This window comes from Kwoniella shandongensis, chromosome 2 (assembly GCF_008629635.2).
Source record: "Kwoniella shandongensis chromosome 2, complete sequence".
Classification (NCBI taxonomy): Eukaryota; Fungi; Basidiomycota; class Tremellomycetes; order Tremellales; family Cryptococcaceae; genus Kwoniella; species Kwoniella shandongensis.
In genome coordinates this window covers 1043873-1057772 of record NC_089288.1, presented here as the reverse complement: position 1 = coordinate 1057772, position 13900 = coordinate 1043873, and the positions used below count along the sequence as shown (strand labels likewise).

General features: G+C 49.8%; 5 protein-coding genes across 5 annotated transcripts; 3 read left to right on the top strand and 2 right to left on the bottom strand.

Annotated features, from left to right (window-relative positions):
* Positions 1–123: 123 nt before the first annotated feature.
* CI109_101067 (GTP cyclohydrolase II) lies at positions 124–2069 on the bottom strand (the record flags this gene model as incomplete). Its single annotated transcript, XM_032002719.1, has 3 exons — positions 124–149; positions 210–1736; positions 1802–2069. The coding sequence occupies 3 exons, from the start codon at positions 2067–2069 to the stop codon at positions 124–126; spliced, it is 1821 nt and encodes a 606-aa protein (XP_031863058.1).
* A 1122-nt stretch (positions 2070–3191) lies between these two features.
* Positions 3192–4418, top strand: CI109_101066 (uncharacterized protein; the record flags this gene model as incomplete). Its single annotated transcript, XM_032002718.1, has 6 exons — positions 3192–3308; positions 3362–3518; positions 3595–3724; positions 3793–3929; positions 4009–4213; positions 4289–4418. The coding sequence occupies 6 exons, from the start codon at positions 3192–3194 to the stop codon at positions 4416–4418; spliced, it is 876 nt and encodes a 291-aa protein (XP_031863057.1).
* A 312-nt stretch (positions 4419–4730) lies between these two features.
* On the bottom strand, positions 4731–6458 carry CI109_101065 (uncharacterized protein; the record flags this gene model as incomplete). The annotated part of the gene is made up of 5 exons (XM_032002717.1): positions 4731–4912; positions 4969–5230; positions 5279–5366; positions 5428–6284; positions 6342–6458. 5 exons carry the CDS (start codon positions 6456–6458, stop codon positions 4731–4733), a joined length of 1506 nt encoding a protein of 501 aa, XP_031863056.1.
* Positions 6459–7244: 786 nt separating this feature from the next.
* Positions 7245–9796, top strand: CI109_101064 (uncharacterized protein; the record flags this gene model as incomplete). Its single annotated transcript, XM_032002716.1, has 7 exons — positions 7245–7486; positions 7539–7603; positions 7663–7957; positions 8009–8069; positions 8128–8246; positions 8307–8396; positions 8455–9796. 7 exons carry the CDS (start codon positions 7245–7247, stop codon positions 9794–9796), a joined length of 2214 nt encoding a protein of 737 aa, XP_031863055.1.
* A 495-nt stretch (positions 9797–10291) lies between these two features.
* CI109_101063 (uncharacterized protein) lies at positions 10292–13801 on the top strand (the record flags this gene model as incomplete). The annotated part of the gene is made up of 17 exons (XM_065966888.1): positions 10292–10338; positions 10399–10409; positions 10491–10537; positions 10615–10692; positions 10832–11005; positions 11103–11222; positions 11285–11401; positions 11467–11590; positions 11650–11746; positions 11804–12011; positions 12069–12163; positions 12214–12402; positions 12456–12813; positions 12878–13047; positions 13105–13134; positions 13192–13372; positions 13427–13801. The coding sequence occupies 17 exons, from the start codon at positions 10292–10294 to the stop codon at positions 13799–13801; spliced, it is 2421 nt and encodes an 806-aa protein (XP_065822960.1).
* Positions 13802–13900: the final 99 nt, after the last annotated feature.

Below are 13900 nucleotides of genomic sequence, written 5' to 3'. Positions count from 1 at the left end.
ATGTTCTGACATATGTATACGACACACCCTATGCATATGATGAATGCTCAAGATCTATTATACTAGTACAACTATATGACTTTTCTATCCCATACCAAAACTTGACACGACTCGCACGCCAGCTCACACCTTGTCTGGAATATCGATCACTGCGATACCGTCCATTGTCAGCAACCTTTGCTCATATTTTTGAGAGAAACAAAACTCACTATGACCCATTCTCTCGACTTTTGTCCTCAGGTATTTTTCCAACTCTGGACCGCTCGCCTTTCCTGCTCCTATCAAGCCCACACCTGCTCTTCTCAATCTCCAATCTTCGTACTCTTTCTCCTCCTCGCCCATCGTCGCAGCACCTGCTCCGTGCAGAATACCCTGTGAATGTCCCAGTCCAAGACCATGTCCGTGTCCATGTCCTATCGTCCAATCTCTGGGGACCATACCCACTCTCTCACTAATCTTCACACCTTCTCTTCCTAGACCCTCCACCTTTTCAGGATTGTTTGTCAACAATCTCACGCCTTCATCTGCGAGTCCTAAATCTCGCAAGATCTCCGCTGCGACGTCGTATTTCCTCTCATCCGCACCGTGACCCAACATCAGATTCGCAGTGACCGTATCGTGACCTAGGTCTTGTAAATTGTACGCTCTAATCTTTTCTAAGAGACCAATACCTCGACCTTCCTGTCGCATGTAGATCACTACACCTCGGCCGGGAACATATGTTGGCTCTGCGGGCGTTTCAGGTCGAGAGGGAACCGGTGTAGGTAGACCGGGGGATTCCGGGGAGGTGGTCGTGTGAGTCGGGTTTTTGGCAGCGAGAAGAGGTTGGGGTTCAGCGATAGATCGCAAAGCTTCGTCTAGCTGTTCTCCGCAGTCGCAGCGCATAGATCCGATCGTCTCTCCAGTGTAGCATTCCGAATGTATTCGAATCAACGCCTTGACGTCCTGTTGCGAATCGATCCCCACCTCCTGCTCAGCCTGCGACATCTCGACGTCGTCTCCATCTGTCTCCTCTTCAATCCGACCACCTTCGGCTCCAGGTCGTAAACGTCCTGTATAGGCACCTCTCACAAGTCTCTCCATCTCCGTCTCGCCCTCCCTCCACTTCTCGTCTAAGCTTTTACTCCTTATCTCTTTTCGTCGTCTAGGGGCAGCCGCTTTCGCCTGTGGGTCCAGTTGTATCGGGTCGATAACGATGGCCAAGTGCTCCTTCATGTCGTGCGAGTTGTGATAGAGATGAAGGAACACCTCACCGTGCGGTGTTGGCACCCTTGTTCGAGCCATGCATCGTACTTTCGGTCGCGCAGAGGCAGAGGCAGAGGTAGAGGCCATCAAGGGAGGAGACTGAATGCCGGTCGAGTTAGGGTGGAAGTAGTTGACAGGTGAAGCCTTTTGTAGTGTCTGAGTGACAGGTGTAGGGTCCATTGACATTTTACGTCGAGGTCGATCTTTGTTACCGAAGGAAGAGGAAAGTGGGCTGGTTGTACCCTTGTCCGAAGGATGTCGAGGAATGTTCATGGCGGAAGTAGGTGAAGTAGACAAGGCACTGTCCTTTGATGTGTTGTTGTTTAGGGCCGCTTCTCTCGCTTCTCGTTCAAGACGAAGTCTTTCCGATCGAGGAGCTTGTGTGGATTTCATGATGACCTTGGGCGGTGAGTGAGCTTCGAACGTTCCATTCTCATGAGTGGGAGAGGTCGGACGAGACTCGTCACACGACGCATATGCTCCAGGTCGAGCTGCAGATAAGTCAAAATGGTCAGTCCAGGAGCACACAGACCTAGTGCATAAGTGAACTACTCACCCATACCATGTCCGAAATGATGTCTAGTGACCGGTCCACTCCCAGCAATTACTGCACTGATCATGAGTGCGTCCATCGGACTATCTCTTCTGGGCAGGACCTTCTTCTTCCCCTCCTGCGTGTGCGTGACTGCAGCGTGTCCTCGTCCACCGGATAAAGGACCTAGGGTCGACTGGTCCGATGTGAGAAGGGAGAGAAGATCTAGATCTGCTTGAGTCGTAGTGTTGTGTGACATGTGTGTGGATCGAGCCGGCATCATTGCTGGCATCGTTTTGAGGACAGCGACACGAGTTTTGTTGGAGCTGCTCAAAGGCTAAGTTTGGTCGGGAGTCAAAGGTAAATAGGAAAAGATGCCGGTCGGGCTCCTCCGATGCGTGTCTACGGCGGCGAGAAAGAGAATCGGGGACCAAGTGGTATTTTTGTAAGGGCAGAAGTGTATTGGTGACAAGATGACAGCCTATGAGGGAGGATACCGACTCTCTCGTGTTAATAACTCTAAAATGATGGGATATGATGATGATGACTTGTATACCGGAGTGAGGCTGATTCAAACAAAAGATCATTTATAAGCACTCTCACCGTCTCTCACCGTCTACTCTATTTGCATCCCGACTCGGTCATCATGCGTTATTCCGACGGACTACACCAAACCAGTGAGACTGATATCTACAAATCGAAAAATCGATGAAATCACGCAACCGGTAATCATCGATGCGGAGGCTTATTTGGTCCCCACCGCCCGGTTTGATGTCACGCACCTAATGGCATCAGGCAAGCGTTGATCTGGGATAATCACATTTTACGTAAACATCTTCTCGCTCCCGGTGTCGGTAGCGAAGGATTGGGGGTGTGGGAACTATGAGAATGGAGCGAACGAACGAATGAAGGGGTAACTGAAGCAGAGCTGATTCTAACTACATTGCACCATGAGGGCTAGGGGAACTGACGCGTTAGTCCTTGCTGGGAAGCGAAGGCGATGCCAAATCTCGATTTGCGACTACTGATACCGACTGATTCCCTCCGGAAGGAGCCTCACCACAGCGATGTGGGAACCGCGCACACAGCCACCACTGTCCTTAGCGTGGGATACTGACATGATCATGACTGACTCCGGTACCGGTTCCAATCTTTCTGATCGTTCTAACAAAGGGTCCAGTATGTGTTGAAAGGGGTCCGAAGATGTATATAAGACAGGAGATGGGACAGATAAGAGACGTTCTGTCAGATCACTTCAACGCACCAGCCAAGCATAACAACACCATCTATCAATCATCGGTCGCACATACGAACTGCGATAACGACAGTCAAGTCTAGCCTCATACACAAGTAATACACTCACTGTAGCTTAACAGCAACTTCCCTACCACCAACTGTCATCTTGCCAAACACCATGTCATCGTCCTCATCATCTGATTTCTCTGATGCTGCCTCTCTGGGATCTATCAACTTTACCGGAGGTTTCCCAACTTCCCGAGACCTCGCTCCTTCCATCATCTTCCTCATCATCGTGAGTCGTTTCTCCAAACTCACCAAGGCAACACTGACCCTCACGATGTATAGTATATCCTCTTGGTACCGGTATTGATCTTCCGACTCGTACGAAAAGCGGATAGGTCTAGTGTGCTTATTCGACCAACGATCTTCATTTCCGCTCGACTTGCGATGCTCATTATTCGAGCTATCATGGCCAAGAACTCTTATGGTGAAGGTCTGCTCAGTGAGTAACACGCTCAAGCACCCCGAAGAGATGGAAGTGACAGGCAAAACTGACTCATTATGCGACCTTTTCTTAGTCGCTGAGCTGGTCCTCGTATCGGTCGGATTCTTATTCTTGATCACGGCCGTGACGGCATGTTTCAAACTCCAAATCGACTCGGACTTGCCAAAGGATGAAAGACCACAATGGGTCAAAAGACTTGCTCAGTGAGTCAACGCTTGTGTTGTGTGATCTCGGCTCCTGGCGCATTCTGACGTGATTTGTACTATTGTAGAGCGCTCGAGGTGATAGTTCTCGGAGCTATCGGTACAGCCGTCATTGGCTCAGCGTTGATATCCAACGCTTTGAAAGATCCATCAAAATTGAACACTGTCAAAGATCTCCGAAGAGCCAGTGTCATCCTCTCAGTCGGTGCGTAACTCACTTCAGCAGCCACTAGAATTCGCTGCAGTGTATCTAGCAAATATGCTAATCATATGAATTGACATAGCCGCCGTCGTCATCCTCTTCTTCGCCACTATTGGGACGTATCACAAATTCCACCTCGATACTCGTGGATTCCTCTGGATCCTCACCACATCAGCATGTCTCATCGTCGTCGCAGTCTATAGACTCGTCCAAACATTCAGCACCAACCCTGATGCTATCGTCAGGTCGTTCGCTGCTTTCTGGGTACTCAGTATGACTTTTGAGCTGTGAGTGTTTACGCTCTTGATACTTCTAGATCTCGATTTGCTCCGAATGATGTGCTGATCATTTTGATGACGCAGCCTCGCATTTATCCCTTTCGTGGCGATCTCGATCCCTACCTGGTTCCCGGGTGCGAAGGAACGAATGGCAAAGAGCGATATCGAAAGAGCAGTCCAATCAAGTCCCTACAGCATGGAAGAGAGGAAGTAGAACATCCGAGCCATACCCCAGCGGTGACAAGAGAAAGAAGAGTTAGCGGAGTAGACCAATATAGCTTATACCTACTTGACATATATCCAAGAATACCGAATGAAGCTATGTCTGGATAGTAGATGATAGGATCATGTATGCTAAGCGTGTATCGCTAGATCATCTGGGATGCGTTGCAGGAGTGAACCACATTTGTCTAACAGTGAAGCCTGTAATGGCCGTCGCTTTGAGGCCATAAAACATAGGAACAACGCAATACATATGAAAATAATCGAATCGCATAATCTGATACCTAACATCCTACATGATCGTCTACACGGAGCCCCTGCCAGACGAAACACCATATCGCTCGCTAACGGACCTTGCCATGATGTCCTTGACGGGACCGAGCAGTCGAGTGAAGGCTTGTTCGCCCAAAGCAGCGACTCGTAGCTTCTCGGGTCCTTCGGCACGGACGGTAGCGGCACGGGTCTGACGGTTGATAAGAGCCAGTTCTGCAACGCGTTTGTGTCAGACATGAAACCTCATGAAAGTGGACACTCGTACTTACCTCCAAAGTAGTCACCCTTGCCCAGCCTCTTCACGACTTGCTCTTTGCCATCCAAGTCCCTCTTGATAGCGACCGCCGTTCCGCTCTCGATAAGGAAGAATTCCTCGCCCGCATCGCCTTGTGTGATAACGTCCTCTCCTTCGTTGAAAGTACGCGATTCCAGAACGTCGGCAATCTTAGCTCGCTCTTGAGGTTGAAGGGAAGCAAGAATCTGCACTTCGGAGAGGAAAGACTCGTACAACCTTCTCTTACGGGAGGTGTGCTGGGACAGGGTCAGCACGGTCTAGCATGTGATGCCATAGTGACTCACATCAAGGAGGATGGTTCGGAAGGAGACTCGGTCGAGAGCCCATAGCGTACAAGGAGAGGTGGAAAGGATAGACGCAGCTCGAGGGGCACTGAAAGACGAACGTTAGCTCATGCCGAATGCTATCATGCACGCAAACTGAGACCACTTACTTGTGCATCAAAGCCAATTCACCGAACGAGTTACCTTCAGCACACGTAGCGACCTTTTTACCCAAGCCTTGCCTGTCTCCCTTCTCGGGATCGATGACCTGCCCGTCCTTCTTGACGTACACCTCCAAAGTTCCACTCTCGACCACATAGAAATAATCACCCGCAGCACCTTGCTCGATGATCAACTCTCCAGGACCGATGTTGACTTCCTTCATCGCAGCCAACACGTCTGCCTCCTGATCCTCGTCCAGGTTTCGGAACAAGAAGTTGGGTTGGATAGCTAGACGAATACGTTCAAGTTGTTCGTCCGTCTTGGGGAAGCTTGGCATCGCACCGGTTGAAGGGTTGGGCGTAGTCTCGTCCTCCTCCATGGTGGATTCGAGTCCGCCAGAAGGAGCAAAAGATCGTTGGTTGGTTGGGACGAGGGATTCGGCTGAGACGGAAGTACGTCTGCCCAAAGCGTAGGAAGGGATGGGAGGTTCATCGTTCGCCACGTCGTCAGCAGCGCCAGGACCTGGACCAAAAGGTGAGGAGTTGAATTGAGGAGCGGCACCTCCGCTCTCGAACGGGCTCCGATCGGCGAAGGTGTTCTCAGCAGGGGAACCACCACCACCAAACGAGGGAGAGAAAATGGGTTGAGCAACGAGGTTTGAGCCGGTAGGGACAGTAGCTCTTCGAGGACCGCCGGCGCCGAATGGAGAGTCAGAGGGTCCCAACTCGGAGAAGGGAGAAAGGGTGTGAGGTTGAAGATCGCTTGCTCCAGGGGCAGAGAAGGCGATACTTCCAGGCGGTCCTCTCTTAGCAGGAGCAGGAGAAGGAGCGGAAGAGGGACCAGCAAAGGGTTTACTCCCTTGGCGCTGAGAAAGCAAACATCAGCCAGAATGTTGCTGACTAGCTGACGAAGACAGACTCACCTCCTGGCGCAGCTTGGACTGGAACCAGTCAGCTCCCCACTGAATCACATCCTTTGGTTGATCTCTCGCAACATCGCGGTTGAGCTCGTTCAGGATGGTCGTCCACGAGGTAGACATGGTGTGAATATTGGTGAGGGAGTAGTCGGGATGAGATTCGTTGAATATGTAGTTCAGAACGACTGCTATATGTATGCTTAGATTTGGTTGTCCGGATTAGGAGATTGCCGGATGGGAGATATGCAAGTGCGCGTAGTGTTTTGCTGTATGAAGTTCGTAGAACGGGAAATGAAGACCACCGCTTCAGTGATGCAAGTGAGGACGAGGATGAAAGGATGAAGAAGAAGGAGATGAAAGGTGGAAAGATGCAAGATAGGATTTGAGTAGTGTGGATGGGATTGAGTTGGTCACTTACCTTGCTGGATGGATGGATGGATGGTTGAATGGATGGCGCGTATTCAACGTCACTCACCGTAGTACCCCTCCCCCCATTACCCTTCATTATTTCCAGGAACGGAACTAACCGCCGCTCAAGGTTCACTACACTACAAGGCCTGCGCTTGAGATTAGGATTCATTACAAAACTGCTTTGTAATCAGTTTATTACAAAATGGTTATCTATACTGTAGGCTGAAAGTGGAGGTTGATTGGGTGAGACGCGTGTGACGTTTGCAAGTTGTGAGATGGAATGTCATTGTCCTCCACCAACATCAGAAGCTGCTCAAAAGGTGTTCTGTGTGCAGTCCTCGGTCTGAACGATATCACACAGACATCAGTTCAGAGCAACTCTCCCAAGTGATCACCTTCTTGAAAACTCGACATGATATAGCCCAAACAAGAGAGGAAACGATATCGTCTCCACTTGAAATTCCCACTCGACATAATTACGGACAAAGGACTCGGACAATGCAACGATCGACCTCAGACGACGAGCTGGCCTCGCTCGTCCAGCACATATCGATAGACTATGGAACGGAACCGAGCTTCAAAGCTCCAGATCTCGAGGTCTTGACGAACACACTTGAAACTAAAGTCGGACAATGGTCGCCAACTAGGGATCAACCTGAACATGAACAACCTCCGGCCGTTGAGGCCGATACAGCATTGGAAGGATCGACTTCGTATGGCAACCACAGTCTCGAATACACGTAAGTCCTTTTTGCAGTGACATTGAGACAACGAAGCTGAATACTACAGTAGCGCTCTGAACGACAGAATACAAAGCTTGACACACGAGGTCGCTATCCTTCTTGATAGACTATATGGTCAGTTCAATGTCGTCGATTGCAGTAGCTGTTGGACTGATGGGACTTTGACTCACTAGAGATACAAGAATTACGACATTCTTCTCTCCCAGATACAATCACACAGCCCCATTCGAACTCAGCCCCAGGTTCCCGGATAGATACCCTTATACAAAGTCTCACGGACACCATTACCCTTCTCAGACCACAAATAACGGCACTCCAACCTGACATCACACGATACCACGGCGATGGGTCCAACGATCTCTCAGACGGTGTAGAGGAGCTCATGGGAGATTGGAAAAGGGCGGAGGAGCAACATAGGTTGCTAAAAGAGGAGATGAAAGAGGATGGATGGTTGGTCAGGTTCAGGACGTAAGTCACATGCGATGAGACTTGAACCGGTCAAGCTAATGAATCATGTAGAACGTCCGACCAAGCAGAAGCTATGATGGACCCTCTCCGAAAGAGCTTGGCAGAATGTTTGGTAAGTCGTTTAAGTCTTCGGACGGGTGACTATTGAACTTGCGCTAAATCTTGAATAGCGATATGTCGAACGGATAACGAATCCGGAGATGCCAATACCTTACGAATCGCAATTCGATGACCAACCCAACATCAAGGATCTACAGAAGCTAGCAAAGAGTCACCAATCCATGACCAAGTAGGTCGCGAGTAATCACGCCGTGCTGTTGAGACATACTAACGATGCCTTTCTGCACAGGACATACGTGCCGAGCATCAACAAGATACTCAAGATGATAGAGAGGAGTATCTCCGAGCGGCCAGTAAAGAACGGCGAAGCTTTAAGGAGGTTCGTCCATACTCGACTGCGATACTCCTGTGTGCAGACATGCTGACACATATCCCAGATTCAGCGAGATGAGCCAACAATGGATCGCTCTTCAGAAACATCTACAACAGCTCGAGGCCAGAATACGCTTGATCGTCTCTCAGAATTCCCAAATGAAATATCTCGCCAGTCCTGGCGACGTTGAGGTGCTAGCAGACCTAACATCGCCCTATGGTTCATCAGAGTCTCGTCTTGATTACTTTGGCCACGATGATGACAAGCCACCGTACTCGAATCAGCTTGGGCGAGGACCACCTGGTAGTCACCGATCATCAGTGTCTTCAAATGTCTCGTCTTCTTCGACAAGATCGATGCTTGGACGACATCCACCAGCTTCGCCTTCTATGAGACCGATACCCTCCAATTTTTCACCAGAGAATACCCTTCGTCCTCAGTCTCAGAGAACACGCGCCCCCGTTGTCCTCAATGGCTCGATCCGTAATGGGAATGAAGCTATGACGACTCCAGTAAGTCGTCGAACGAACTCGGCGAGTCAACTTCTAAGATCGGTCAGCCCCACCCCGAGTACCACGTCAGTGACCTCGACTGCGTCTAGACGACAAAGCAGAATACCGGTGTACAGTCCTACCGGCAGCAGAGCCGTCATCTCTCCCGCCCACTCCGATTTCGGGGAAGAACGCTTGATACCAGGACTTACGGTGTCGAATTCGCATTCACAAACATTGCTTACTGAGCCTTCGAGCATTGGTCGAACAAGACGGACAAGCCAGGGACAAGGACACCTTGAACGATCCAGAATGGGATTGAAGACACCCGAATCAACGAGACCTCGTTTGAGCAGTTCGTTCTCGGCGTTTCAGCCTCGTCCCAGTGTGGGTACCCCTACGATGGGATCGCGTACCTACTCCACTGGGACCACCCCACGCACTGCTCCCACAGGCGGTCGACAATCTCTCGCGCGAGCCCCACCTTCCTCTTTCCGCCTTACTTCTCCGACACCCAACGGTTCCTCTCGACCTTCTTCCCGACTATCTATGATGTCATATTCGAACTTTGACTCCAAAACCCTACAACCGTTTCAACCGAGCAGATACGATCTACTAGATCAAGAGGTAGCCAAGATATTGGAACAAGAGAAATTCGATCTATTTGTAGGCAGACTCGATGCACCCTTGAAGAAAGGTCAGAGAAGGACAGATAATGAAGAGTGGAAAGGGGAATACCTGTTTGGAGCAGGGGAGAAACCGACGTCAGTCAAGTTGCTGAAACTAGCAGGAGGGGGTAGAGTAGGCTCAGGGAAAGAAATAAGGATGAAGTGTTTGGTTAGAGTGGGTGGAGCATGGCATGATCTAGGTGGGGTATTGAGGAAGAGGAAGGCTGAGGCGGGTGGGGAAACGTAATCATCGATCGGAGGAAGTCTTGCAAGGCGCAATGTAGACCAATGCAGTGTATGTATTCATCCCATAAGCGACGGATTGACCCATCAAGTAGACTGTACCAAACCTTCCAAACACATACATTTGGGTGTGTACGACGAATGATGTCCATCCAACCGTATTTATTCGAGCTTTTTGCCACTGATTCGTGGATGTCCAAAGTGGAGGTGGTGATGTCCGGTTGACGCGATTTCAACTGAACCTGGATGGTGATCTCAACGACCTGCATTGATGTTTTCACAACCGGCTTTATAACAACTCCATCACATTACCGTACGAAACCGTACTGTAGACCTCCTAGCTCGTCGAACAGTACATTGCCCCCGGCAAATCCACTGGCAATCGCTTAATTGCTTAGTGATAGCGATAGCGACGGCGTTGACGACCTCACTATCCCTCTCGTCAATCGTCACCAACCTGCTCTCGACCAGACAATCCATTAGGTGAATACGATACAAGATGAAGTTTATGCTGGGCGATCTGCCCGTTCTGTTCCCATATGATCGGTAAGCTAGTCTGCTATTCCACTTGTGAGTGGATGACAGTGAGCTGATCTGGTGTTATAGGTTGTATCCAGGTATGTTGTCGAGACACAAGGTCGTCTGCCGAATCGCATTTCGCAAGGTGGATTCATACTGATCATGACGGCGGATCACAGAACAATATTCTTACATGGCTGATCTGAAAACAACCCTCGATGCTGGTGTACGTCAAGACCTTTCACTTACGAAGGCGAAGGGCTGGCCAGTAGGAAGCTGACCACATATGATTGCGGTTTGCAGGGCCATTGTGTGTTGGAGATGCCCTCGGGAACAGGAAAGACGGTCTCGCTCTTGAGTCTGATCGTATCGTATATGCAGGTATGTCTCTCCGATTCATATCAGAATCCCACAACACACTTCACCTCCCGTCTCAACACCTCGCGAGCTTGCCTCGACCCGTCCTCATGCTTCAGGCTTTTAGCTATGACATGACTAACGACACCGTACCGTGATACAGTTCTACCCTACCAAACGAAAACTCATCTATTGTTCACGTACCGTCCCCGAGATTGAAAAGGCTTTGGCGGAGCTCAAACGATTGATGGAATATCGAGCAGAGATGGGAGCGAACGATGGCGAGTTCAGAGGATTGGGATTGACGAGTAGAAGGAATCTGTGTCTTCATCCAGAGGTAAGTTGGGCCTTCTGTGGCTAAACAATCGGCATGGAGCAACCCCTCTCAATGACTAGAGGGACGAGCTAACTGATCAATATCTTCTCGGGTATAGGTCAGTAAAGAGAAGAAAGGGAAGATTATCGATTCAAGATGTCGAGATCTCACTTCTGCGTTTGCATGTGAGAAAGGACGGGCAAATCCGGGAAGCGTACCGCTGTGCAGCTTTCACGAGGTGAGCAGTCGCATTGCAATTGATACTCGGGGACAGGTCATTGATCGAAGTACGAAATTAAGGAACTGAACAACTATGAGACGGGCAATCTAATTCCGCCCGGGATCTACACGCTCGATGATGTTAAGAAGTATGGTCAAGAGAAGGGTGTTTGCCCATATTTTACGATTAGAAGAATGGTACGTCTTCACGCTTGCTCCCTACCGGAGTCAGTGCCGCTGACGCTGTTGCTCGGTATGATTAGTTGCCATTCCTCGATGTTGTCATTTACTCTTTCCACTATCTGCTCGATCCCAAAGTAGCCGAGCAAGTATCAGCAGAGATGAGCAAGGAGAGTATTGTAGTGTTCGACGAGGCGCACAATATTGGTGAGTGGTCGGCCCCTTCCTCAATCAGATTGACCTCCAGCTCACCCCTAGGTCCACAGATAACGTCTGTATCGAATCCCTGTCCATTGACTTAACAAGGCCTATGCTGGACTCTGCTGCGAGGAGTGTTAACAAGATCAGCGATAAGATCGAAGAGTAAGTGTCACTTGTTATCCATATGACACGCCGCTCATTCGACCCTTTTCATTGCAGGATCAAGCAGACCGATTCGACAAAACTCGAGGACGAGTACAAGAAGCTAGTTGAGGGCTTGCAAGAAGCCAACGAATATCGCGAGGACGAAGACATGCTTGTCAGTCCGGTCTTGTCGAAAGATATGCTGGACGAGGCGGTACCTGGTAATATCAGAAAGGCAGAACATTTCATCGCGTTCTTGAAGCGTTTCATCGAGTATCTCAAGGTAAGTCTAGTGGCGCTGAAACATAGGCTCGTGCGGAGCTGATTCGAAGGTTGACAGACAAGAATGAGAGTACTGCACGTGGTTGCGGAGACTCCTGTGTCTTTCTTGGCACATCTCAAGGAGATCACGTACATCGAAAGAAGACCGCTCAAGTGAATTTTCACACCCCTTTCAGGCCGATAGCCGCTGACAGATAACTCAGGTTCGCCGCTGAACGTCTGACATCTCTGGTCCGTACGCTCGAGCTTACCAATATCGACGAGCATTATTCCTTGCAATTGGTGGCGAGCTTCGGTACTCTAGTAGCGACGTATGAGAAAGGTTTCCTGCTCATTCTCGAACCGTATGAGACGGAGCACGCAACGGTCCCGAATCCAATCTTCCACTTTACGTGAGTTTGATCATAGCAGAGCTGGCTTGACATGCTGACGAACTCTATCTCAGATGCCTCGACCCTTCATTAGCTATTGCCCCCGTGTTCGAACGATTCTCGTCTGTCGTTATTACCTCCGGAACAATCTCCCCTCTCGACATGTATCCCAAGATCCTTCAGTTCCAACCAGTCACAGAACAATCATACCCCATGACACTCGCCCGAAATGCTTTCTTGCCAATGGTCATCACCAGAGGTAGCGACCAGGTCCCGATATCTTCCAGATTCGAGGTCAGAAATGACCCTGCGGTGGTACGAAATTTCGGCAGTATCCTTATCGAGATGGCTCGTACTGTGCCCGATGGCGTGGTGGCTTTCTTCCCGAGTTATCTTTATATGGAATCGATTGTTTCGGCGTGGTACGACATGGTAAGTCCAAAGGGGTCGTCAATCTGCATCTTACAACGGAGCTGATGCCCTTCCGCCAACTCAGGGTATTCTCAGCGAGGTGTGGAAGCACAAGTTGCTTTTCGTGGAGACACCAGATGCGATGGAGACGAGTATTGCTCTCAGAAACTACCGAGAAGCGTGCAATAATGGTCGAGGAGCCGTTCTGCTCTCCGTTGCGAGAGGGAAAGTGTCTGAGGGTATCGATTTCGATCAGTGAGTGACCGTGACTGGTCAGCAGGTGCGATCTAGTGTAGACTAACGACCCATCAGCAACTACGGACGAGCGGTCATCATGTTTGGGTGAGCTATAATTGCGGGATTGCCAAGTGCATGAGCTGACCCATCAATGTTGTGCAGTATCCCTTACCAATATACCGAATCACGTATCCTGAAAGCTCGACTCGAGTTCTTGCGAGATAACCACAGAATAAGAGAGAACGATTATCTCACTTTCGACGCCATGCGACATGCTGCGCAGTGTGTTGGTCGTGTCTTGCGTGGTAAGACGGATTGGGGTCTGATGGTGTTTGCGGACAAGGCGAGTGGTTCCTTTGGTTGTCATTCAGTATGCCAAGCTGACAGATGATTGTAGCGATTCGCAAGAACCGACAAGAGATCAAAGTTACCCAAATGGATCAACAGTTATATCACCGAAGCACATTCCAACCTTTCCACCGATGTCGCCATCTCTTTAGCAAAGAAGTTCATCCGACAAATCTCACAGCCGTTCGATCATAATCAGACTGGAATATCCCTATGGACTTTGGAAGACATCGAAGCGAGACAGCTACAGGACAAGGAAGAGTTGGAAAGAGCGGATAAAGAGATCCAGCGTGCTGTAGGAGCCGGCGGAGCTAGGGGCGGAGTTGATGCGGATATGGATGTGGATAATATGATGGAGGATTATGGAGATGGGATAGACGAGGCGGAGTTGGCAGCGATGGATATCCCCATGGAGCTGTCGTAGTCGCGATGGAATCGAGAAGCAGGATAGATGTGCTATAAGAAGTATAGCAGGGAGCTGGCAGATTATCATTGTTGTAGCGATTAACATGCAATATATAGG